Source organism: Zootoca vivipara, chromosome 7, assembly GCF_963506605.1.
Source record: "Zootoca vivipara chromosome 7, rZooViv1.1, whole genome shotgun sequence".
Lineage (NCBI taxonomy): Eukaryota > Metazoa > Chordata > Lepidosauria > Squamata > Lacertidae > Zootoca > Zootoca vivipara.
In genome coordinates this window covers 22,314,531-22,341,088 of record NC_083282.1, presented here as the reverse complement: position 1 = coordinate 22,341,088, position 26,558 = coordinate 22,314,531, and the positions used below count along the sequence as shown (strand labels likewise).

The 26,558-nt window shown below is 43.9% G+C and overlaps 1 protein-coding gene across 8 annotated transcripts in view; it reads left to right on the top strand.

Annotated features, from left to right (window-relative positions):
• The window catches only part of DPYD (dihydropyrimidine dehydrogenase), a 504,044-nt gene that overhangs the window by 45,022 nt on the left and 432,464 nt on the right, over positions 1–26,558 (top strand). For 7 of the 8 annotated variants that reach the window (XR_009557876.1, XM_035123777.2, XM_035123778.2 and 4 more), the window contains exon 3: positions 22,806–22,888. Coding sequence is in view for 7 of the 8 variants with exons in the window: in XM_035123777.2 (XP_034979668.2) it covers positions 22,806–22,888 (83 nt within the window). In the remaining variant the exon portion in view is untranslated. Of the gene's footprint in view, positions 1–11,966; positions 20,217–22,805; positions 22,889–26,558 lie in introns of those variants that run through there. The other variant, XM_035123779.2, reaches the window with a different exon arrangement.

Here is a 26,558-nt window from a genome sequence, read left to right as displayed (position 1 = left end):
TATCAGAACTGTAGGAGGAGCAGTTTGAATGAAGAATTTATTTTGAAATTAATTAAAGGAATATTAAGTACAAGCGGCAACAATTTCATGTGGGGCTTCCATTCCTGGCCCCTGCATGTGTCGGTGGAACATGTTTAGTTTGCTCCACCCTGTTCCGCCCCCTTCTCAGTTCCGCCCCCATCCTGCCCTGTCCCAGGTCCAAAAGGACCAACGTGTCAGCAATCACGTGTCAGTTGGACGCCCCTAAAATGGTTCTCACCTGTACTAGCTTTCAAAATGTGAATTCTGGATTTCAACACGTGGCTTCCCCTGGAATGTTTAAGACATACAAATAATGCACATGAGAGAGAAAGTTTCATTTTTAAAAAATAAGTTTTTGCATCTGGATTTTACATTTGGACTCAAATATTGATAGAGATTGAATTCTTGGCCACCCATATTTAATTCCTAGTTAATAAATGACTTTTAAAAAAATGGTTGGTGATGATCTGCTGAAATTATTTTAGGAGTAGGCCAGACATAGGCAAACTCGGCCCTCCAGATGTTTTGGGACTACAACTCCTATCATCCCTAACTAACAGGACCAGTGGCCAGGGGTGATATTGAATTGTAGTCCCAAAACATCTGGAGGGCTGAGTTTGCCTATGCCTGGAGTAGGCTATCCTGGAGCTTTGCAGAGCAAGCAGGGTGGGTCAGATGATCTAATTCATGAGTTGGGGTACCTATGACCATCCCGAGGTTGTTGAACATCTGGATGTTGTTGTTGATGACTGAAGACCATCAATGATGCAACCCTCCATGCTTCAAGGGAAAGGGAGTCCCACAGTTGAGACACATTTACTACGAAGACCTTATTCATGTCCCTACACAGTAAATGACAGTTTCAGGTGTGATGCACACACACACACATGGCCATACAGTATACTATATATATATATTCCTTTGTCCTTTCTGAAATGCCGTCCCCAAATGTCACATCCTTTGCATGTAAAAGGTCTGCTTCAATTCTTGGCATCTCCAGATAGCGCTGTAAAGGACCCCAGTAGGAAACCCTGGGGATCCACTGCCAATCAGTATCCAAGAGACTCAGATGGCTGCTTTAGTGTGTTTTTCATTCCATATAAGGCAGCTTCTGATGTCCTTTATCTGGGTGCCTTCCAGAACAGCATTTCATGATTATGCAAAATGAGCTGCTTATGAAAGGGGAAATCTACACAGTCCCTTGTGTGTGCGAAAGTTTTTGCACGTATGAAGAGGCCCCGTTTGGTTCCTAGCCATTATTAAATATCCCTCTACTGTGTCATACTAATCTGGCACTGATGCATTGTCTAGCAAGTGCCCTGCTCCAAAGTACAACTTTGTCAATGGCTCAAACGAGCCTTTAATAGAGTTAAGTAATGAATGGGTAGGTTTTAACCTGCAGGAAATGAGGCATAACTGGTGGATCTTGAGAAGTACAAAAAAGGGCTGTTTCTTTTTGGTAGGTGTGGGGAGAGAGGATGCATGTGTCAACTGCTGTGGAATTATTTGGTGAGTGGATGTGCAAAGGTAGAGCACATTTGCGCATCCTGGTGCCCTCCTGATGCGTTGTGCAACAATTCCCATCAATGCCAGTCAGCACCACCAGTGGTCAGGGATGATGGGAGTTGTAGTCCAAAAACATCTGGAGACACCAGCCCGGGGCTGTATTAGAGGGGGGGAACCCCAGAATAAAACTATCGGCTTAATGATTCTGAATTATGGCTTTGGATATGATCTTTGGCTAACGCAATAAGATGTGACTTGACTTGCTGGGTGACGAGTGCCTTTTGTTTCCTTGCATCCAGGTCTTGGGGTTGACTGCTAAAACATTTCTCCCCAGGACAATTACAAAGAGAACATCAGCTAGCATGAAGCTGATTTTTTTAAAAAAAATAAAATAAAAAATAAGCTGCAACAAATGAACAAATCCATTCACGCGGGTGGTGTTACTTGAAAGCACAGGATTTATCAGAAGCGCCTGTCTATGCCCATCCCCATGATACAGCCACGCACACTGAAAACTGGAGCCTGTAACAGAATCTCCAACACTCCACCTCTCTGTAATACATTGCTCCCACTGTGCTGTGCTGTCTTGACACATCAGCGCTGTTTTACTCTCCATTCCCTCAATACAAACTCCTGGCTCTCTTGCACTCTATTTGTTATGTTTTGAGCTTAGTCCCACTGCTCCTTTCAGCCTTGTCTGTCTCATCTTCACTATATCAATATTATCTGTTGTGGTGGTCCCAGCTGGACCGCATTCTGTTCCCTCTTTTCTCTCTGCTGTCAGCTGAGTTTGAACAGAAATAAGATTCTTTGCATTTTGCATTAATGCTACTGAAGAATATATAATTCGAAACGTGCCTGTGGACAAAAGGACGGAATTGCTCAACAAAAAGCTGTGAGGCTATGGGGCTGATTGAAACATAAATGTTTTCTTCCACAGGGCTGCTTTTGGAAATGTCTTCTATAGCTGAATGAGGGTAGAAAATGTTAAAAACTGAATAGGAAATCCACATGGATTCAAGAACCCGGCTTCTGGATCTCAGCTGAAAATTCAATGTCCTGCCTTTCTACATTCTGTTGCATTGCATTGTCCTGTTTTTATTCAATTGAAAGCATTTCTAAACCACTCAGTATTTGAAAATCTCTGAACAAAAATTTCTCATGAAAACAATAAAGCAATTTCATAAGAAGTGATAAAACAGTCTTGAAAAAGAGTAAAAGGGAGGGGCCACAGCTCAGTGCTAGAAGATCTTTTTTCATACGGAAGGTTCTAGGTTCAACCCCCAGACTCTCTAGGTCAAGGAGAGACCATGCCTGACACCCTGGACGGCTGCTGCCGGTCAGTGCAGACAATGCTGGGGTAACTGGACCAGTAGTCTGATGGTAGAAGAGACCTTCCTAAAACAAAGTTATAAAAACAAAAACTCAGCAATAACAGGGCCCATTCTTATCGTGGAAGGAAAACCTGGGCAATAATCAACTGCAAGAAGATCAAACCTATCCATTCTTAAGGAAATCAGCCCTGAGTGCTCACTGGAAGGACAGATCGTGAAGCTGAGGCTCCAATACTTTGGCCACCTCATGAGAAGAGAAGAATCCTTGGAAAAGACCTTGATGTTGGGAAAGATGGAAGGCACTAGGAGAAGGGGACGACAGAGGACGAGATGGTTGGACAGTGTTCTCGAAACTACGAACATGAGTTTGACCAAACTGCGGGAGGCAGTGGAAGACAGGAGTGCCTGGCGTGCTCTGGTCCATGGGGTCACGAAGAGTCGGACACAACTAAACAACAAATTCTTGTTATAAAAAAGCATGCCTAGACATTCTGTTGTTGCGCCCATAACTTAGGTTTATGGTGCTATTTAGATCCTAGCTTTCATATCTCAGTTTCTGAGTGCAGGAGAAAATGACCATTTTGGATGTCACTGCCCTGTGATATTCTCCAGGGTGTGTTGTATTGAGTAACATTTCCTGAGATGATCTAAGTCAGGCATCCCCAAACTGTGGCCCTCCAGATGTTTTGGCCTACAACTCCCACGATCCCTAGCTAACAGGACCAGTGGTAGGGAAAGATGGGAATTGTGGTCTAAAACAGTGGTCCTCAACCTTGGGCCTCCAGATGTTTTTGGCCTACAACCCCCATGATCCCTAGCTAGCAGGACCAGTGGTCAGGGATGATGGGAATTGTAGTCTCAAAACATCTGGAGGCCCAAGGTTGAAGACCACTGGTCTAAAACATCTGGAGGGCCAAAGTTTGGGGATGCCTGATCTAAGTCAGGCATCCCCAAACTGCAGCCCTCCAGATGTTTTGGCCTACAACTCCCATGATCCCTAGCTAACCAGACCAGTGGTCAGGGATGATGGGAATTGTAGTCCAAAACATCTGGAGGGCCGAAGTTTGGGGATGCCTGATCTAAGTTGTAGAGGGGCAGTGTCATGGGCCAGGAGTCAGCTTCACCTGCTGAACAGCAGCCTGAAGGGGGAGAAGGTAGAGTGACTCCACCTGCATCTGATCAGCCTTCAAGGACTCAAAGGAGACAGTGCTGATGAGAACCAACTGGCTTCAGCCTTCTTAAATGGAGCTTCCAGCAGCAGTTAGATGCTGGTAACAGTGCTTGCAGTTTCTGGTCTGACCTTGCTGCTTCCGGCTCATCTTGACCCTATGATCATCAGATTCCTGGACCCTTGGACTGTCTGACCATGTGGATTGCTGCTTGCCTGACCCTAGGGCTGGACCTGACTTTGAATGCTGGCACTGCCTCCAGGCAAGTACATCTCAGAGACTCTTCTGGCTGGCTGGCTTCCCCCTCCATTGAGCTCTGCACATTGTTGCACAGCAAGAAGACTATGATAGGCAAGGAGTCTCTCAGGTGCATAGCATGATCCTGAGGTGTTCAGGGCTTTATGTCTTGATTATGTCTTGATAACAAGGCCTTGAATATGCCCCAGTGCTCCGTTCAACAACCTGGAAGCAGTGTTGCATACCAGCTGCAGCTTCCAGACCAGCCTCAAAGGAATAACCACATAAAGCATGTTGCTGTATTTCAGTAGCAAGGCTACCATCATGGCTGTCAAGCTATTCCTGTCCAGAAAAGGACACAGTTGGCGTACTAATGTAATAATAGTCACTCCTCATTGTGAAAGTTATCTGGGTCTCCAGTGACAAAGATGGGTCCAGGAGCACCCCCCTAAACTATATACCTGTTGCTTTGGAAGAGAGAGGTGTAACCCCACGTAGAAGTGTCAAATTCCCCAACTATCACACCTGAGATTCACTAACCTGCTGTGCCTTCATCTTAACAGGATTCCATTTCAGTCTGTTAGCCCTCATCCTGTCCCCCACTGCATCAAAACACTGGTTCACAATGCTCACAACCTCTCCTGATTCATATATAACAGAGAATTGAGCCTCAAAATTCCTAATTACTATTCCCAGTGGTTTCACATAGAATCATTACTTGTAGAGGTGGAAGGGATCATCTAGTCTAGGCATCCCCAAACTGCGGCCCTCCAGATGTTTTGGGCTACATCTCCCATGATCCCTAGCTATCAGGACCAGTGGTCGGGGAAGATGGGAATTGTAGTCCAAAACATCTGGAGGGCCGAAGTTTGGGGATGCCTGATCTAGTCTTGCAATGCCAGGATCTCAATTAAAACATACATGAGGGATGGCCATCCCATCTCTGCTCAAAAATCTCCAAGGAAGGAGAGTCCGCCACCTCCCTAGGGAGCCTGTTCCACTGTCAAACAGCTCTTACTGTCAGAAAAATATTCCTGATGTTTCGTTGGAATCTCCTTTCTTGCAACTTCAAGCCATTGGCTCGACTCCTACCCTCCAAGGCATCTTCCATGTGGCAGCTGTTTAGATATTTGAAGATGGCTATCTTATCTCTTCTCAGTTTCCTCTTTTCCAGGCTAAACATACCCAACTCCTTCAAGCGTTCCTCATAAGGCTTGGTTTCCGGACCCTTGATCATCTTGGTTATCCTCCTCTGTGTACACTGCAGCTTCTCAAGACCTACATACTTCACATTATGTGATTCTTGAATATGATGAAATCGGGAGGCGGGCGAGGGGGAGACCAAGCCTTAAAAATATCACCAAGCTAGGAACAAATTTGGGCTGTAAAGGGACATGAAAAAGAAATTTTTAGGAAAAACAATTAAGGTAGGGTTTTTCCTCAGGTGCTTTTTGACCCCCTCAGAAGCTAAACACAAAAATGTTTGCTTGTCAGTTTGGTCTAATATTATCATGTATTGGTTAAAAGCACAGTAAATATTCTACTGAAAAATATCAGTACTGTATTGCATGGAGTAGAGGTTTAGAGATATTTTTTTTTAAAAAAAAGATAGATTCTTGACTACTCAAAGGTACAGCAGCTTGTTCATCAAAAATGAATATATAATGAGACACAAAGTTTATTGTAAAAACATACTTATATATTATGAATAATGATGTTATGTAAATTTCCTTGAGCTTAATGTTGCCTGTCTCAAGCTAAAAGAAATTCATGTGTTTTTAGAAGGGAAAATATATGTCTGTCTGTCTGTGTCTCTCTCTTTAATTCCTCGAAGTAGTTTGTTTTCCTTTGTGGGGACTAGAATCCTGTGGTATTAGACAAGTTTGAAAGGAGCAGTGGGATCAAGTTCAAAGGGATAGAATAGGAATACAGAGGTTACAAACACCTCGTGTTACAAACAATTTGGGTTACAGACTCTGCTAACCCGGAAGTAGTACCTCAGGTTAAGAACTTTGCCCCAGGATGAGAACAGAAGCGGCGGCAGCGGGAGGCCCCATTAGTTAAAGTGGTACCTCAGGTTAAGAACGGACCTCCGGAATGAATTAAGTCCGTAACCAGATGTACCACTGTACAATGTTTCTATTGAGAACAGTGTTCTCTAGGGTATTGTAATCAGACATTTGTCCTATTTGGGTATTCAAACCTTCAAACAGTTATCATTCTGTGAAAGGGAGAGTGGTGTCAGCACTTGCTAACTTCACTCTCCTCCATTGCACTCCCACCAGTCTGGCTTCACTGTCACCCACACATTGAGGGGTCAAGATCTGACCACGGGAGCTTTGCCCAAAGAAATTGGATGCTTTTGAGCTATTTTTGAGGGAAATCTGCAAAAATGACACTGTCGACATCTGCTTGCGGCTGCAGTAATCCAGATATATCCGGGAAATTCCGGATGTATGGCAACCCTAAATAAGGCAAGGGTGAAGCCCAACTCTCCTGGTCTCTGGTGCCTGAAGGGGGTTACTGATTCTGCAAACACGCCATTCTATTGTATTCTCTTGTTTTCAAAATGTGGAATGGGCAATTAAGTCATCTGTGTTGTCTGACTGTTGATTATTCTCACATGCGGCACATGGGTTTATGAGGCACCACAGAGTAAGATAGGTGGAGTCCTTCATATGCTGTTGACTAAATTTTCCACCATCCCTGGCTATTAACCGTGTCATTTGGGGCTGATGGGATTTGTAGTGCATAACATGGAGGGTGCCATGTTGTCCACATGAGGGCTAGTGCATGCTTAATTCACTATGAGTTTAGGATCCGCTTGATTGTATGGATACTAACCCTTTTTCCTACTGTAGAACCCCATTGAAAAATCAATAAAACACATTTATGGGTGGTGGGGAGAAGCTCTATGCATGAATACAATGCACAACCTTTAATGCTGATCCAAACACCTCATGACTCACAAAGCCTGATGGTCAAGAATTGTGACCTCCTGCCTGTTATTTGGCAACCTCTTTGCTTTTGCATTCCCAAGAAGGCAAGTAAACTGGAATTCTACTGAGACCTTAGTCGGTGGCCAGACATGGCTTTGGCCTGGAGGGTTATAAATTGTGCAGACCTGCCTGAACTAAATGATATTCGTATGATTTAAAGCCATTTCCTTTCCAACAGCACTTCATGTACTGCTTCACGGTCATGCCCTTGCAATTCCCACCCTCTCTTCCAACTAAATGCACTCAATTGCCCATGACCACAAGGTTCCAGCTATTACCCTAGTAATGTGGTGGAGAACACATGTGGGGAAGAGACCACCTATCAGGACCACTACTTATGCACCACCCAAAAAGGGGACAAAGTTTGCTTTAAGTGGCATCTACTTATGTACTGCATAGGCAAAATCTGAATAGAAACAAAGTACATCTCTTCATAGTGGGGAAGACAGTGACCAGGTGACCTGGTGTCGGGGACTAGCTGGATGAAGAAGAGTGGTGGGATCTGCCTGCCCAAGAGCCCCCGTTGAAGTATAATTTATTATTTATACTCCGCCCATCTGGCCAGGTTCCCCCAGCCACTCTGGGCGGCTTCCAACAAAACATTAAAATACAGAAATCAAACATTAAAAGCTTCCCTAAACAGGGCTGCCTTGAGATGCCTTCTAAAGGTCTGGTAATTGTTCTCTTTGACCTCTGGTGGGAGGGCATTCCACAGGGTGGGTGCCACTACCGAGAAGGCCCTCTGCCTGGTTCCCTGTAACTTGGCTTCTCGTTACCCTCAGCGCTGGACCTCAGTGTCCGGGCAGAACGATGGGGGTGGAGACGCTCCTTCAGGTATACTGGACCGAGGCCGTTTAGGGCTTTAAAGGTCAGCACCAACACTTTGAATTGTGCTTGGAAACGTACTGGGAGCCAATGTAGGTCTTTCAGGACCGGTGTTATGTGGTCTCGGCGGCCGCTCCCAGTCACCAGTCTAGCTGCCGCATTCTGGGTTAGTTGTAGTTTCTGGGTCACCTTCAAAGGTAGCCCCACGTAGAGCGCATTGCAGTAGTCCAAGCGAGAGATAACTAGAGCATGCACCACTCTGGCGAGACAGTCCGCAGGCAGGTAGGGACTCAGCCTGAGTACCAGATGGAGCTGATAAACAGCTGCCCTGGACACAGAATTGACCTGTGCCTCCATGGACAGCTGTGAGTCCAGAATGACTCCCAGGCTGCACACCTGGTCCTTCAGGGGCACAGTTACCCCATTCAGGACCAGGGAGTCCTCCACACCTGCCCGCCTCCTGTCCCCCACAAACAGTACCTCTGTCTTGTCAGGATTCAATCTCAATCTGTTAGCCGCCATCCATCCTCCAACCGCAGGGGGTTTGAGCATTCAAGGGGGGTCAGGAGAAGGAGAGGGTTAGGGTCACAGACTCATACAGAAAGGAGTCAGAGGTTGGCCCTGCTACACAGCAGCAGGATAGTCCCAGTCCTACTGGCTCTCCTCCCACCCTGGCATCCCGCTCAAGGAAGAGTCCTGCATGTTGCTGAGCAATGGGCCAGACAGGCTCAGAGGATGAGCCCGCCCCCTCAATGTAGCCTTCATCTACTTGGGAGGGATCTAGAGTGAAGGGCTAGAGGAGGAAGGGCAGAGCTAGTGGTCAGTTTAAGCATTGTCCCAGCTGGATTAAGACGGACCAGAGGGCTCTACTGCATTGTTATTTTCTGTTAATAAAGAGCTAATTGCCTTCTGTGCCTTCCGTGTGTGTGCCTGCCCTGTGGTTTTGTTGACAGTTCCTTGACACATGCCTACTCAGACTTCAGTCCTGGTGCTAACTGTGGATGGGCAACTCCAAGAGACCCTATCTCCTTTCTTAAGGTTCCTTATTTTTAAACTGGACTTGGACCAGACAGATGATGGTCCTCTCTAAAGTAAGCTGCGGGGCCACCCTGAGTCCTGTGTTGGTTTGTTACTGTATGAAGGCACCCTGTGCTGATAGTGGGGGACAGCCCTGCGGCCAGGAAGGCAAGGCGAGCAGCGGTGATGTCTGGTTAGAGGCTTCTGTATGCCTGAATGTGCCCCATTTTCACTAGAGGAATACTTTCTAGAGAAAAAGAGAATAAGAAGTCAACGAAAGTTCAAATTTTATAGGGAATAACACTTCCCTTGTTATGGTTTCAAAGGTTTGCATGGGGAAAAAGAAGCTGGAAGGGGCTTTTAAATTCATAACAATGGTCTATTAGTCTGGTTGTTGTTGGTTTTTTAATAATTTTTCTTTGGCATGTAATCCTCTTTAATTAGATTCCACTCTGTTGTTTCAAGATTCCATAAACTGGAGTCTTTTCTACCAGCTGCTGAAGCAGGAGTTACTGTCTAAATGATATTCACAATGAGTATTTGGAAGGTTTACAATTATACCCTTGCTAATAAGTTGTGTTATTTTCCCCAACAATTTTAAGAGCTAATCTTCAGAAGGCATTTTAAAATTAGCTAAAATTCTGTCGAGAGATTTACAAAAATGGTTAGCATGAAGATAATTATGTCACAGTCCTTGGACTCCATCTCTGATTGTGTGCATAAATCAGAAAATGTCAGCTGTGTTTTCCCTTAATAATCATCCTTGCAGCAATACATTACAGTTTTAAATTTCTGTTATAATTTTGCTGTGGGTTTATAAAGCACTAGACAGTTGTTTCTAAAGTTTTCTGCTGATTAAATAATCCAAAGACTTCTCAAAATAACAAGTGATTATCATGTCTAACATTCTAAATATCAATAAGCAAATCAATAAAGAGGAAAAAAGAGCACACTCCTTGTTGAATTATAAATCCTATTTGGTAGGCGACAATTGTCTTTTGGAGTGTAAGTGAGATTTTAAGAGGATGGTTTTGTGAAGCTTACATTTTCACAAGCATATTCTAAACTTGAACGGCTTAGGGTGTTGCATCGCTGAGACAGATGGCACCTTCTTGAAATTCAAATGAGGTGTTCAGAATGAAGGTTCTGGGTCCTCTGTGCTTCTAATAGTTAGAACTGAAGAAGCCTATGTTGGGTGACACTGTATAAAGGATTATTAGCATTCTTCATCATGCATCTCACTTGGGTGGCTTTAAAAATAGGGTGCTGTCTTATCTCAAGTCAGAATATTAGTTCACCTAGTCCAGCATTGGACGACAGAGGACGAGATGGCTGGACAGTGTTCTTGAAGCTACCAACATGAGTTTGACCAAACTGCGGGAGGCAGTGGAAGACAGGAGTGCCTCGCATGGGGTCACGAAGAGTCGGACACGACTAAACAACAGTCCAGCATTGTCTGAGTCTGCCTGGCAACAGCTCTACTGGATCTCAGGCAAACATTGGGTACCACATGATGTGAAACTGGAACTACTAGGACTGGGTGATATCCGGTGCTTTTTTTTCTAGAAAAAGAGCTGCCAGAACTCACCATGAACACCTCCCCCGTTCTCTTAGAATGACAATGGCACCCAGCTGAGAGGTGCCAGAACTGAATTCCAGCAAGTTCTGGCTGGAAGACCCCTCTGGCAATATCTGGTTTTCAACATGATGATTTATAACCAGCTAAACATTGCAGGGACCCAGGTGGCGCTGTGGTTAAACCACTGAGCCTAGGGCTTGCTGATCAGAAGGTCGGCGGTTCGAATCCCTGTGACGGGGTGAGCTCCCGTTGCTTGGTCCCAGCTCCTGCCAACCTAGCAGTTCGAAAGCACGTCAAAAATGCAAGTAGATAAATAGGAACCGCTATAAGAAAGCAGGTACCTTCAGTATATAAGTGGCAGGGAACCTATCTAAAATACTAATAAATGTTAGATTTTACAACTAGAAATAAAGCAGCAAACCATCACAATACGAGTATCTCAAGATGGGAAAAGATACTTATCCAAAGCCCTAGTTACAGGTAGGTAGCCATGTTGGTCTGCCGTAGTCGAAACAAAATAAACAAATTCCTTCCAGTAGCACCTTAGAGATCAACTAAGTTTGTCATTGGTATGAGCTTTCGTGTGCATACACATGAAAGCTCATACCAATGACAAACTTGGTTGGTCTCTAAGGTGCTACTGGAAGGAATTTTTTTATCCAAAGCGAAAATATTGCAAAATTAAGGAGCCACAGTAGAATGAAGCACCAAACACAGCATATGTTTGTTCCTATCTGAGACCTTTGATACTGGGATGGGAGCATGTATGGAGAAGTGTGAGCAGAATAGACTGGGGGGGGGATTACAATTATAGCACAAATATATGTATGTCACTAGAAGTGAATGCATTCCAAGCCAGTGGAGCACAGCAGCTATCCCTACACACGCAGAATAGATTTCATTTCTGAGATGATGCCCATACGTGGCTCAAACCACATTTATTTCCCCAGGAAACTGGGAATTGCTTGAAAGCAGATGCTCTGTGTGCTCAAGAATGTTGACGATTATTTCTTGTTTTCAGATAGCTTTTTACACACTGCATGGCAAATGGTTTTATATCTGCATCTTCAACTTGCAGTTAAGCCCAGAAACTGAATGCCTATCACACTGGTGCCATTAATAAGGTTCTTGATTAGAATTGATTAATTGATGTAAACGGCTTCAAGATGTATTAAGATTATTCATTTATTTAAAGACTTAGACCCCACTTTTTTCATTTCTAAAAATGATAGCGCTTAAAGTGGCTTACATAAGATAGATATATATATATATATAAGAAAATACAGCAGCAATCAAATTTATAATTAAAATACAGTCATACCTCGGGTTGAGTACGCTGCGGGTTGTGTACTTTTGGCTTGCATACTCGGCGGACCCGGAAGTGTTTACTTCTGGTTTTTGCCGCGCATGCATGTGCAGAAGCGCTCTATCGGTGCTTCATGCATGTGCTAAAGCGCCGCTCGGGTTAAGTACTTTTCGGGGTGTGAACGGCACCCCAGAACGGATTGAGTACTTCACCCGAGGTACCACTGTATATACAAAGAAGCAGCTGGTGAAAATCATGTGGAGAATACAGTAGTCAAAATGACAAATTTAATTGAAAAGCAGATATGTCTAGAGCCCTTTGGAAGAGTTAAGGTCTTCGGTCGATGGTGAAATGCCAGCTAAAAAGGACCAATGAATTTCCCTCCTACTGAACATCACAAAAGCAAGAGGCTTCTCGTGTGTCCCACCAGCCATACCTCAGAAAGATGCCAAACGCAAAAAGGACACTGGGTGGAAAAGGTGGTCTTTTAACTTTGGTTTGTCAGCTAAATGATGGTATATCACCCACCCTTAGGGAAGAATTTATCATAATATTCATGCACTGGGCAGCCCATCTCTGGCAGCCTTAATTAGCCAGGATGTACATGTAGCCAGCTTCAGGCTTCCCAGAACCCAGCGCATCTCCTCAGGCAGCCCAAGTTGAAAAAAGACCCATCGCAACAGGAGAGAGATAGATGCCCAGAATGCATCAGTTGGTGTCGCCAATGTGGAGTCAAAGTCAGAGCAGATGTAAATGACTTTGTACACAAAGCATCTTACACACTGGTCTCAGCAGGCCACCAAGAAAGCCATCACCCCCCTCTGAGGGCCCTGATGTAAATTCCTCTGTTTATCCTTGTTTGCTGAAATAATTTATGAAGTACTCAAGAAACCTTCCCAGAAATCTGATCTCAGTACTTTGAAGGCTTATGACTAAATAGCACTAGTAAATGAAAACCTCTGCTTAGCACAGTGTTTTCTCCCAGAATGATGTGTTTTCTAACGAAAGCCACCTTTATCAAAAAGTAGGATACTATTGATTTTGGTGTGTGATTAACATTATGTCTTCTATTTTTGACCAAACTCTGGGCAGCTTGTTAGAACTGTGGAATATAAATAATGGAGGTTTCAGGGGTTGACACTATTAGGCATTCACCAGCTACCTGAACCCCTGGGGTGGCCCGGGACTGAATCTGCCACTGTCTCAAAGTTAATGTAGCCATTAGCATCCAATGCCGATGGTCCTTTAATTTCTGGTTTTTTGTTGCTCTGGGCTGAAGCCCAGGTCCTGCCATTCTAAACCCCACAACCAACACTGCTTCCAGGACACTTGTACAACGTAACTCCAGTGTAATGCTACATTGGGCCTCAGAGGAATTGTTGGGGAATTAAAAGGGTGGGTGCCCGTAGTACAACTTGCCAGTTAGAACACTGTTTGCTGTCATTGTGCCAACCTGCCACTGTAAAGGGTAAAGAGGGAGGACTGTTGTGTCAACTGAACTCAACCCACCCAAGGTAGTGAGGGTGCCATTGGATAGTATTCAGTTCTAGTCCTACTCAAAGTAGACCCATTGAAATTAACAACATGACTCGGGCCTATTAATCGGTTTGGTTCCTGGAAAACTTAGTTGGAGACAACCCATGATACCAGGCACTAGTTCCTGAAATGATGCACACGTATATTGTGAGTGCTTGTTTCTTACTGTGGGATGAGGAGAAAGGACTTCTATCTGGTCACACAAACAAAAGAAGAATGTGTGAAACAGCCAAAGCTGAAATGTGTAAAGAGTTAGATTGTGCTACTATTGCTAGAAGAGGGTTGTTGTTGTTGTTGTTGATGTTGTTGTTAAAAAGTTGTCCTGCAGTTTTAACACTACAGTGCCATATTGGTTCAATACAGCAAAACTTCATGCAACTAGTAAAATAATATTGTCATTAAGACTAACTACATTCCCCAAACATTAGAAGAGCCTGCAGGATCAGGCCAATGATTCATATAGTGCAACGTCCTGTTCTCACAGTGGCCAACCAGATGCCCATGGGAAACCTTTAAGGGAACACAACAGCCTTCTAACCCACCAGCAATGCGTAAAGGCAGGCATATTGCATGTGTGCACACAGCAGGGGTGGCAGCTCCTAGGGGCTGAGCCCTTTTGGGCTCCCCTTTATTTTTAGGGTAGGGGCCAGGCCCCTGCTATGCCTCCAAAGTGTGGATCCGAAGAGTGGAGCCGAGCGCAATGTGCCTCCAGTGACTGGCTCCTCCTCTTCCTCTTCTTCCTCCTGCCACAGAGGGGAAGGAGGGGCAAAGCATCAAAGAGTAGGTGGAGGAGGAGCTGCCGACAATTAAGCCACATTGCCACCCTGTTTGGCTCCTCCTGACGTCATGCACTCAACGTTGCTCCTCCCCCCATCGCTTTTGCAAGCTAGCGCCTCTGGCACATAGCCATCATGGCTATTCCTTATTTCATTAGAACTGATCAGTGCCAAGCTTCCAGCGTGTAAAAAAATGCACCCTCAAGCTGGATATGAGTGGGTCAAAATATTACTCAGGCCCTTTTATCACATTACCTTTGAAGAACTGGAAAGGCAATGCCAGAGGTCTTGGAGCCCATGCCCTCTATGCCCCAGTGCCATGAAATGAAAGTGTGTGTTTGTGTTTGTCTCTCTCTCTCTGTGTGTAAAGGGTAATGTGAGATGGTGTTAATACCTCATCTGCAGTTAAGATGGTAATGTAAGAAGCTCCTGCAGGGTTAATGAGCTCAGAACTGTGCCTTGTGTTTTTAAGATCTTGGATTACACAGGAGTATGCGGAGAGACAAACAAGAAATGATAATGGCTCTCTTTGAAAAATGGCTGGGTCATTAGCTGAGTCACTCTTTTGCACTGGCTGGAATTCACAAGCCTTTTTGCAAGGTGCCAACCAACCCATGGTAAAGGTAAAGGAAAATGTGGTATCCCTTTATGCTAGCAAGGCTGGCGATTAATTCTGTTGCTTACCTTAGTTACAGATTCAGTGGAATCCAAAGTGGGTTCTGGGTGGGTTCCTCCTTAGGCAGATCCCTTAGGCAGGTTCGTAGCTGATCCACGGGGGCCATTGTCACTAGCACTGTAGCTCAGGTATTTGCATTTTGGCTTTTAAAAACTTCATCAAATTGTGGTCAACTTAAAGAAGAGCCATCCTATAGGGCAACCCCCCCCCCTTTACTATACTATTTATACGTGTTTAATATGTGTGCAACTGCACACATGCTCAACTGCGCACATGTGCATTGCGCCGAATCTGGAAGTGACCTGAAAATGTCACAAAAAATGTCACAAAAAGGGGTTTGCAGGCTTTATCAATGGTGTTTCAAATATACTTGATTTCACTTGAACACACAGTACCTTGGAACGTAACCGCCACATAAATGGGGGGTTGCCTGTATTCAACACAGCTCTTTAAGAAGAAATGTCTTCTTAAAGGAAGATGCACTTGGCAACCAGCAGTAGTAGGCCTTCCTGGTGTGGGTTGATGGGGTTGTAGTGCTGCGACATCTGGGGGAATTTGGTAATATGGCACCCTGAGTGAAGACAAAATTTTGTGCCTCCCCCCCCCCCAATATTTCTTAGTTTCACAATAATTTCTTTTGGTACAGTTGCAGTTTTAAGGATCTTCTCAGTAGATATTGATATAAATACAGTGGTACCTCTACTTACGAATGTTTCTACTTATGAACGGAGCTCCGTTCGCCATCTTGGATGCGGTTTAGATAGGATTTTTTTCTACTTACGAATTTTTAGATAGGGTTGCTTCTACTTACAATTTTTTTCTCCCAATGCATTCCTATGGGATTCGACTTACAAATTATTTAGACTTATGAATGTGCATTCGGAACGCATTAAATTTGTAAGTAGAGGTACCACTGTATAGGTTTTATTGCTGTTGCGATTGTTATTTTATGCCCCTTTGACTCAGCATGCTGTGCATGGGGACAGCTCACACCAACCTAAATCTTGCGCTGGCCAATGACTTTCTCGTCCCTTCTGTAGAACCACATAACATTTTTATCTATTTAATATGTTTTAGGTGTGCTTTTTACTGGCATCCCCCCCCCAATGTTAAAAGTGTGGCACTTACTGTAACAACTTCATAGTAAATACTGGCACCTTTTTTTCTTAGGAAAAAAGAGAGGAAAAAATAGCACTGCATTTTAATACTGTCTTTTGGCTCTAGCAAGGTCTCAGAACAGCCAAATCTCAAATTAGAAGAATTAAAAGCCAAAATAAAACAGTTAAAACTAAAATCACAACTAACAAAATTAAAATATCCTAAAAGCCTTGTGAAATAACAACAACAACAACAACAAACATTTGTCTCCAACAGTGGACAACTAGTCACACGAGCCTATGGTAGATAATGGGGTGTACACTGTTTTTTTGTATGCAAAAATAAGATATTTGTATAAATTTAACTCATTTCTTGTGAAATGATCTTTCTTCAAATCCCAGTCTCCCCTCAAAACCTAATTTCAGCATTGCATTCTCTGTCCTAGGCAAACGGACCACAACTTTTAGTGACTTTTCTCTCTGACACCCCCAACGTTTACTTCTCACTTTGTAATTGTTTCTCTGTTGTATTTGCTTTGCTATCATAAACCTCTCGGAGTTGTGTGGTTTGGTATCATACAGCATTACAGTACTGTTAAGAGAGATAAGATATAAATACTGTATAATTATTCCACCACAGTTGAAACTTTTAGACCTTATCGAGACCCGCAGGAAATAACTTGGCAGAAAGCCACCAAACGTCCCCCTTCCGCCCGTGTTTTCATTTTCTACTTTAATTGCTGTTAAAAACTGGGAATTAATTACTTTTTATCTCCTTGTCTTGGAAGTGTCATAGGGCCAAGTTAGGCACGATGATGAATGGGTGGCTTGCTGTTGAAACACCCCACCCTTCCCCCAGTAACCTACCTGTGGATTGGCATCATGTCACAGACTGGTTGGAAGCAAAGGAATGGTGGGAGGAACCACCTGGGGAACCCCCACGGGAAGAAGGCTGAGGCCGTGGGGATTGGTGGTGGGACAATGTTGAGTGGTCAGAGGGAGAAAACTGGGAGGAGGTGTCAGAAGCTGAAGAGGTAACAGCTTCGTGAGCAGGAGGAATCTGTGGCAGAGATCAGAAGTCCAGCATCAAAGGCAGAGGCTGAAGCAGGAGAGGAGGGAGGCCAAGAGGCAGAGATGAGTCCAGCTGGTGAAGAAGCAAGCACAGATGTCTCCCCATCCTGCCGTGACAAACGTCCCTCTCCCTAGTCTCCCAGAACCAGGAACAACATGAAGAGGCAGAGGAGAAGTTAGCTTCACACAGGCACAGTCTGTTTGCTTAGGAAAAACTCTGGAGAGGAGAGGACCTAGCCAGCTGTGTACAGTATCAGAATCCTATATACAGTACATGGAGGTGCTGTTGGACAATTTATTTTATTTTATTTATTTATTCCGACTACCAACACGGCTGCCTACCTGAATCTGGTACACGCAGAGTTACGTATACACAGTGGAGAACTGAGATTGCCCTTGCCCCTGCCCCTGGTCCCTTCTGACACCTGCACATTCTAGTTCCCGTTCATGTCAGAAATTTTCAATTTTAAGTGAGTAAGGATAGTGCAGCTAGGGCAGTGTGTGTGTAAATATCCTCCCTGTTTACTGCTGCACATGTTGGAACTGGATGGAGCTGCATAAGAAGAAGTTTTGTGGAACAGGAAACCAGAAGAGTGGAATAGACTTTTCCTGTGCATGATGGCGTTTTTACCTCAAATGAATGCAATTGAACGGTGGTGGTCCACAAAAGTAAATTATGGGGACAGTTGTGACAACATGTAGGATGCTCTCTCTTTTTTTGATCCATAGAGAAGGATGGAGTCGGGCCATGTTTATTCCTCCCTCAATTACACGTGTTGTCAGATTTGCAACCTTCTGAAATGACTCTGGTGTTCAGTATCTGCAGCGGTTCATGGCTGTTGCACTGTGTTGCAGTTGCTTTAAATGTCACCAGTGTTTTGCAACTTTTTGCCCCAATGAAACAATTCCAGACTGAGTGTTTAGTTTGATTTAGAGATGCCTCTTCCAGCTTCTTTTTTACCATTGGTGCTATTATGCCTTAGGGTAGAAGACTGCAGAGGGTTTTGTTGTTGGTGTTATTCTTTACAAAATAGTCCTTGGAATAACTTGTCACTACCTAGTTTTGAAAACTGCTTCTTGCGTTAACTCTCTCGGGAAGGTTTTTTTCCTCCAGTATGTTTGAGAATTCAATAATGCAGCAGGCTGCTTTTTTTGCATTTTATATTATTACTTTGTGCACATATGCATCCATAATTGTTCATCAATATAAAGAACACTAAGGGACCCAGGTGGCGCTGTGGGTTAAACCACAGAGCCTAGGGCTTGCTGATCAGAAGGTCGGCGGTTTGAATCCCTGTGATGGGGTGAGCTCCCGTTGCTTGGTCCCAGCTCCTGCCAACCTAGCAGTTCGAAAGCACGTCAAAAATGCAAGTAGATAAATAGGAACCGCTACAGCGGGAAGGTAAACGGCATTTCCGTGTGCTGCTCTGGTTTGCCAGAAGCGGCTTTGTCATGCTGGCCACATGACCTGGAAGCTGTATGCTGGCTCCCTCGGCCAATAATGCAAGATGAGCGCCGCAACCTCAGAGTCAGTCACGACTGGACCTAATGGTCAGGGGTCCCTTTACCTTTATAAAGAACACTAAATATTGTCAAATGGAACCAAATCTATCTTCTGGTTGCAAGCAGTAAAGGCAGATGGGTAGTCTCTCTGCAGCCTTACAATGGTGAATAATATATTGCTGATGAGGAACAGAAAACATATGAGACTAAACAGAGGACAAAACTAATGTGTGATTTATTTTTTTTAAAAATGGCCTTGCAGATTCCTTGAAAAAGAGATGAAAGAAAAGAACTCCTAACACAGCCTTGCTTCAAATATCCTTTGCTGATTTGGTAATTATGTCTTAGCAGTGTCAGTAGAGTAGCATGGTGTTTAATAGTGTATATTAAAATGTCTGTAGCATTATCTCAAAAGTTATAACAAGCTAATTTTGACGTTAGCTGGGCAAGTTGATAAGGCCTTTTTAATAAAGTGATATAAAGGAGCTTGGGTAATTATTTTTCATTCATGTTTGTCTTTTAAAGAACCAAGCTATCTGTCATAATTTCACAATAGCCAAAGACAGGACATCATTAGGAAATGGCTGCAGGATGGGCAGAGTGGGCGACATTCTGTAAATATGTGTGTACCATCCTCTTCTAGGCAGAACACATTTAGCACACAGATGCATCTAGATATTATAAAGAATCATAAAGCACAAGTAAAGGAATAGAAATGGGAAGAAGCCTTATGGATGTTTTTGGGTTGCTATACTAACATTTGTGGAGAAATGTTTCAGAACTATCAACCAATTTCAGATCTTTTGTTGTTGTCAAATTCTGTTGTTGTTGTTGTTTTAATCAATAAGTTTAAATAAACTTGTGTATTTCCAAAATGTAAATAGCAGCACCTTTTTTTCAGACAGGATATTTTCAGGGGCAGCATGGAGGCTGTGGAACTCATTGACAGTTGAAATCTGCCACCTCCCTCCTGTGTTGGTTGGTTGTAGGTGGTGACTGAAGATGAGGGCTCGCCTGAGAAATTTTGCTGCCTGCGATACAGGAATAAATGGCACCCTTTTCCCTGCTGAAGTGAAGATGTATAGTGCCAACAGCTGGCTGAACTATTTTTTGCAAAAAAAAATGGGACACAATATCATGTGTCTCTCTCTGCCTTCTTGGCAGTAAGAATGCAAAGATAATAAATCATGGAGCAATTTTCTGCCCTTCCGTGATACCCCAAATTTACTAAATGGTAGGGCCAGGCTTGCAAAGACCCTTTTGTTTTAATTTGCTTTGAAAATATAATTGTGGCTCCTAGCTTTGACTGCTTTAACAAGCTGCAATGGTTTTTTGTTTTGTTTTGTTTTCTGTTTTAACAATCTGGGCTGTTTCAATGCTTGATTTTCTAGCTCATATTATTATTGATGTGCTTCCGCGTAGATGTTCTTCATTTTGTAAGGTGACCTCATTGCCTTCCATTCGAAAAAGAACAGGATAGGAATAAGGTTGCTGGACTTCAGGTGCCACCCCTTCTTCAAGGATTTTGCTATTTTGCAGCATAAAACCTCAACTCATTAAGCTGGTGAGGAGCTGACAGGCTTGGCCTGTTCATTTTCACTGCCTGAAAAAACCACGTAGACTGTCCCGATTCCATAGGGGTAAATGTTTCTCACACACTGAATCCGCTGAGTGCAATCAGGCTCCTAAGTTTGATGGGGGTCATGAATAGTGGGCACAGGAAGGATTTCCAAGCACCTTAGAACTGTGACTTGTCCAAGTCCGAACCTTCCAAATGATTTTCCTCTGCATGTTGCTGCCATCCGAAGAAGCCGCCTCAAGAATGAGGCATTGTTGAAACTTGCAATCCATGCAGTAATTTGCGTTTCCTTTACATGTCTAGGATGTCACCTATTTATTTCAAGAATCATTTTACATAGCTGCCAAGTTCCAGCCTGAGAAATAAGGGACTGGACCAGAAGTAGCAGACCGGAAGTAGCGCTGCCGCCATTTTGGAACTGGGTGGAGCATGCTCAGAAGCTACTTCAAGAATCATTTTACATAGCTGCCAAGTTCCGGCCTGAGAAATAAGGGACTGGACCGGAAGTAGCAGACCAGAAGTCGCGCTGCAGCCATTTTGGAACTGGGCAAAGCAGCATCAAAAGTCGCTTCTGAGCATGCTCCGCCCAGTTCCAAAATGGCCAGAATAAAGCGGGAAAAACAAAAAAAGCCTGTTTTTTCCGGCTGGGAACAGCTGGAAAAACGGGGGTTTCCCGGGGAATACGGGAGACTTGGCAGCTATGATTTTAGATGTCACTCATAGTTTACACTTGCGTGTGGAGACCTTTTAACCACCCCCCGAAATAAATTCAGACAGGACTCAACTTTTAGGTTTGGTTTTTGGCATAATTTAGGCCACAACTTTATTGATTACAATCAAGTGAGTGGTTGCATATAGGCTCTGCACCCTTGCAGGCAGCGCTGACCCTGGGCTCCAACCATAGGTCAGCCTTGGGTGAACACCTGGGACAGTGGCATGCAGGAGCCCTGCTAGTCCTCCACCCAGATGTCCCCTGGACTCAGGCTCAGATGTCCCCTGGACTCAGTGGGGAAAATTCCTGCCGTGCCCCTGTCCCAATGACAGGCGACACACGACGGCATAGCAAGGTCAAGCGCAAGCCCTAAATATAGGTAGAGGTGGGCAGGTGTTCCGATGCACTGAGCCCCAAAGAGGAAGTGCATGGGCTTAAATAGAGGTCCCTCGATCTCTTTAGCTGGCATCCCTTTGGCCTGATTGCACCCAGGATCGAGGGACCTCCAATAGGGTATTGTGGCTATCCAAACGTTCCCACCCACAACACAGGGTCTGGTTGCCAGGTCCCACCACAACACGTGCCCTCTTGACCCGATTTATGGAAACTTTATAGGGGTGCAAAGCATACAAATTTATCATATATGTATGTGTGTGTGTGTGTGTGTGTGTGTGTGATGATATGATATGATATAAAATGCCACAGTTTTAATACTGAAGGGAGGAGATTGGAAATTTTCTGGGGGTTATTATGAAGATCCACACTGCAAATATACCATACAAACATTTCCTGATTAGGGGAGATCATGTTAGCTTGTTTATGCAGGGGTTATAGCCATTCTCTGTTTCTGCAATAATTCTACAATGTACCTGAAATCGTTAAACATTGATTTTCTGCTCGTATCTGAGGGTCTGATTATGTTTTGGGACGGGGAGCAGTGTTGCTCTGTAATGTCAAACTCTAGGATCTCATCGCAAAAGGAGACCCTTATTCCTCTCACAGTTCCAGTATCAAAGTGGTTTAATAATCAATTCCTTTTTCCAGGGAACTCTGGGAATTGTAGCTCTGTGAGGGAAATGGGTGTCTCCTAACATGTCTCAGCACCCTTGACAAACCACAACTCCTGGGATTCTTGGGGGTGGAGCCTCGTCTAAAGTGTTTAAACTGGTATGATACTGCTTTAGAGGTAGCCTACTGTGCAGACGGCCTTACAGAGCTTTCTCTTCCCTCATCAGATAATGAATTTATTGCATCTTGCTTTCAAGTGTGCGTGTGTATGTTTAAATGAAATAAACTTAGTTGGCGGCAGTTTCAACAAATCAGCTGCTCTGTAAGAACTTTTGGAATTTAGAGTTTCGGTCTTCCTGGACACTTGCTCCCGCTGAATCAGTACAAGACATGATTCATTATCTTTATATTCAAGGCATTTCCTTTCTATGCAATAAATATATGCAACTTTATTGGGTCTATCTGATGGCACCTCTTCCATCGGAAAAAGACACACACACACAAAAGATAATACACATTTGTTCTTCTTGCTTGGGTTGCGGGAACAAAACTGATAGGAGGAAATTTTATCTCTCACATTATGGAATGTTGATAAGAGAATTGCCATGGCAACCATATCATAAGCTTCATGCGTACTTTGTTGCTGAGTTCACGGTGTCATTTTTAATTACTCCTATGCAATTAAAAGCAAAAATGAGTAATTTGTGTGAATATGTAATCAATATAATCAGCTATGTTTGCACTGAGAGTGAATGTGGGCAATTTATCTAACTAGAATGAGGGCTTCACCCAACTTGGAAATTCCGCTTTTATAATGTGGATTCTCCTGTTTTATTTTATTATTGTTGTTGCAGAACTGTGAGAAGCTGGAAAATAATTTTGATGACATCAAGCACACGACTCTTGGTGAGCGAGGAGCACTTCGAGAAGCAATGAGGTAAGTCTGGGTCACCATAGCAACAGTCACAGATGTGGTAAAGAAAGAGTCATTCTTCATTATTGGGGGAACAAATGAGTTCATTGCCACCATTCAGCTCTATTCTCTAAGGTATTAATTTGTCAGCGGAGAGGCTTCCCTTGAGGCTGTACTTTGGTTTTGAAGCTGCGCGAATGCTAAGCCTCTCTGCACACTAAAAAACGCAAATGTTTAATTTGTTACTAAAAATGCTTAAGGGGGTGCCTTGTTTTATATTTATACTAAACTGTGTGAATGAATGAAGATTGTTCATCCAAATTGTGCAAGTATTAAGGAAATTGTACAGCGATTTCTTTCTTTCTGCTTTTTTTTTGCTGCTCCTAATTTGTATTTAATTTTCAGGATATAGCAGCCCATGTAATTTCTTTTCTATTAGACTTTAATGGGATTATACTACTGTATGTTAAAATGAATGGCCTCCTCCATTCAAAGAGAGAAAGTGCTTTTCTTGCTTTTCCACTTTTATGATCGCAGGAGTTCGTACAGCTCTCCTTATTCACTCAGGTCCCAGGACATGGGATGGAACATATTAAAGGTGATGGGAATCTTAAGCCAGCATTGCAAGGATGTCTGCCAAATACACCAGTACAAATACTAGGGCCACTGAAACTATTTTGTGAATGAAAAGCTGATACACACATCCAATATCTTTTCCCATTTTGTGTGCTCTGATGGTTTCCACTCACATGGAGAGTGCAACACATTTATTTAGCTCCTTAGTCCATTTCTATGGGACTGCCTAGGGCTTGCCGATCGGAAGGTCGGTGGTTCGAATCCCCGCGACGGGGTGAGCTCCCATTCTTCATTCCTCGCTCTTGCCCACCTTGTTGTTGTTTAGTCGTTTAGTCGTGTCCGACTCTTCGTGACCCCATGGACCATAGCACGCCAGGCACTCCTGTCTTGCACTGCCTCCCGCAATTTGGTCAAACTCATGTTCGTAGCTTCGAGAACACTGTCCAACCATCTTGTCCTCTGTCATCCCCTTCTCCTAGTGCCCTCAATCTTTCCCAACATCAGGGTCTTTTCCAAGGATTCTTCTCTTCTCATGAGGTGGCCAAAGTATTGGAGCCTCAGCTTCACGATCTGTCCTTCCAGGGAGCACTCAGGGCTGATTTCCTTAAGAATGGATAGGTTTGATCTTCTTGCAGTCCATGGGACTCTCAAGAGTCTCCTCCAGCACCATAATTCAAAAGCATCAATTCTTCGGCGATCAGCCTTATTTATGGTCCAGCTCTCACTTCCATACATCACTACTGGGAAAACCATAGCTTTAACTATACGGACCTTTGTCGGCAAGGTGATGTCTCTGCTTTTTAAGATGCTGTCTAGGTTTGTCATTGCTTTTCTCCCAAGAAGCAGGCGTCTTTTAATTTCGTGACTGCTGTCACCATCTGCAGTGATCAAGGAGCCCAAGAAAGTAAAATCTCTCACTGCCTCCATTTCTTCCCCTTCTATTTGCCAGGAGGTGATGGGACCAGTGGCCATGATCTTGGTTTTTTTGATGTTGAGCTTCAGACCATATTTTGCGCTCTCCTCTTTCACCCTCATTAAAAGGTTCTTTAATTCCTCCTCGCTTTCTGCCATCAAGGTTGTGTCATCTGCATATCTGAGGTTGTTGATATTTCTTCCGGCAATCTTAATTCCGGCTTGGGATTCATCTAGTCCAGCCTTTCGCATGATGAATTCTGCATATAAGTTAAATAAGCAGGGAGACAATATACAACCTTGTCGTACTCCTTTCCCAATTTTGAACCACTCAGTTGTTCCATATCCAGTTCTAACTGTAGCTTCTTGTCCCACATAGAGATTTCTCAGGAGACAGATGAGGTGATCAGGCACTCCCATTTCTTTAAGAACTTGCCATAGTTTGCTGTGGTCGACACAGTCAAAGGCTTTTGCATAGTCAATGAAGCAGAAGTAGACGTTTTTCTGGAACTCTCTAGCTTTCTCCATAATCCAGCGCATGTTTGCTATTTGGTCTCTGGTTCCTCTGCCCCTTCGAAATCCAGCTTGCACTTCTGGGAGTTCTCGGTCCACATACTGCCTAAGCCTGCCTTGTAGAATTTTAAGCATAACCTTGCTAGCGTGTGAAATGAGCGCAATTGTGCGGTAGTTGGAGCATTCTTTGACACTGCCCTTCTTTGGAATTGGGATGTAGACTGATCTTCTCCAATCCTCTGGCCATTGCTGAGTTTTCCAAACTTGCTGGCATATTGGGTGTAGCACCTTAACAGCATCGTCTTTTAAAATTTTAAATAGTTCAGCTGGAATATCATCACTTCCACTGGCCTTGTTATTAGCAGTGCTTTCTAAGGCCCATTTGACTTCACTCTCCAAGATGGCTGGCTCAAGGTCAGCAACCACACTACCTGGGGTGTACGAGACCTCCATATCTTTCTGGTATAATTCCTCTGTGTATTCTTGCCACCTCTTCTTGATGTCTTCTGCTTCTGTTAGGTCCATTCCACTTTTGTCCTTGATTATGGTAATCTTTGTACGAAATGTTCCTTTCATATCTCCAATTTTCTTGAACAGATCTCTGGTTTTCCCCATTCTATTGTTTTCCTCTATTTCTTTGCATTGCTCATTTAAGAAGACCCTCTTGTCTCTCCTTGCTGTTTTTTGGAAATCTGCATTCAGTTTCCTGTATCTTTCCCTATCTCCCTTGCATTTTGCTTGCCTCCTCTCCTCCGCTATTTGTAAGGCCTCGTTGGACAGCCATTTTGCTTTCTTGCATTTCCTTTTCCTTGGGATGGTTTTCGTTGCTGCCTCCTGTATAATGTTACGAGCCTCCATCCATAGTTCTTCAGGCACTCTGTCCACCAAATCTAAATCCTTAAACCTGTTCCTCACTTCCACTGTGTATTCATAAGGGATTTGATTCAGATTGTATCTTACTGGCCAAGTGGTTTTTCCTACTTTCTTCAGTTTAAGCTGGAATTTTGCTATAAGAAGCTGATGATCTGAGTTACAGTCAGCTCCAGGTCTTGTTTTTGCTGACTGTATAGAGCTTCTCCATCTTTGGCTGCAGAGAATATAATCAATCTGATTTCGATGCTGCCCATTTCAATGCCTTGTCGTGGCGAAGGGGCTTGAATAACTCAGAGAAGCTATGAACTTGCCCACCTAGCAGTTCGAAAGCACGTCAAAGTGCAAGTAGATAAATAGGTACCGCTCCGGTGGAAAGGTAAACGGCATTTCCATGCGCTGCTCTGGTTCGCTAGAAGTGGCTTAGTCATGCTGGCCACATGCCCCGGAAGCTGTCTGCGGACAAACACTGGCTCCCTCGGCCTATAGAGTGAGATGGTCATCGCGTAACCCCAGAGTTGTCCGCAACTGGACCTAACAGTCAGGGGTACCTTTACCTTTACCTTTACCATTTCTGTATAGCTTAATATGTAGGAAATGTCTCTAGGCATTGGAGAGAAAGCTCAAACAGCAGCAGCAACTAATATTACAAAATACATAAAATGATTAGTAGTTATTTTAGTAGTTATCCAGTCGGACACGACTGGACTTGATGGTCAGGGGCCCCTTTACCTTTACCTTTACACATCTTAGCCTCCTGGCTCTCATGCAGGACTCCACAACCAGTATTCTGGTTCTCACCTGGGGACCAGATAAACTCATA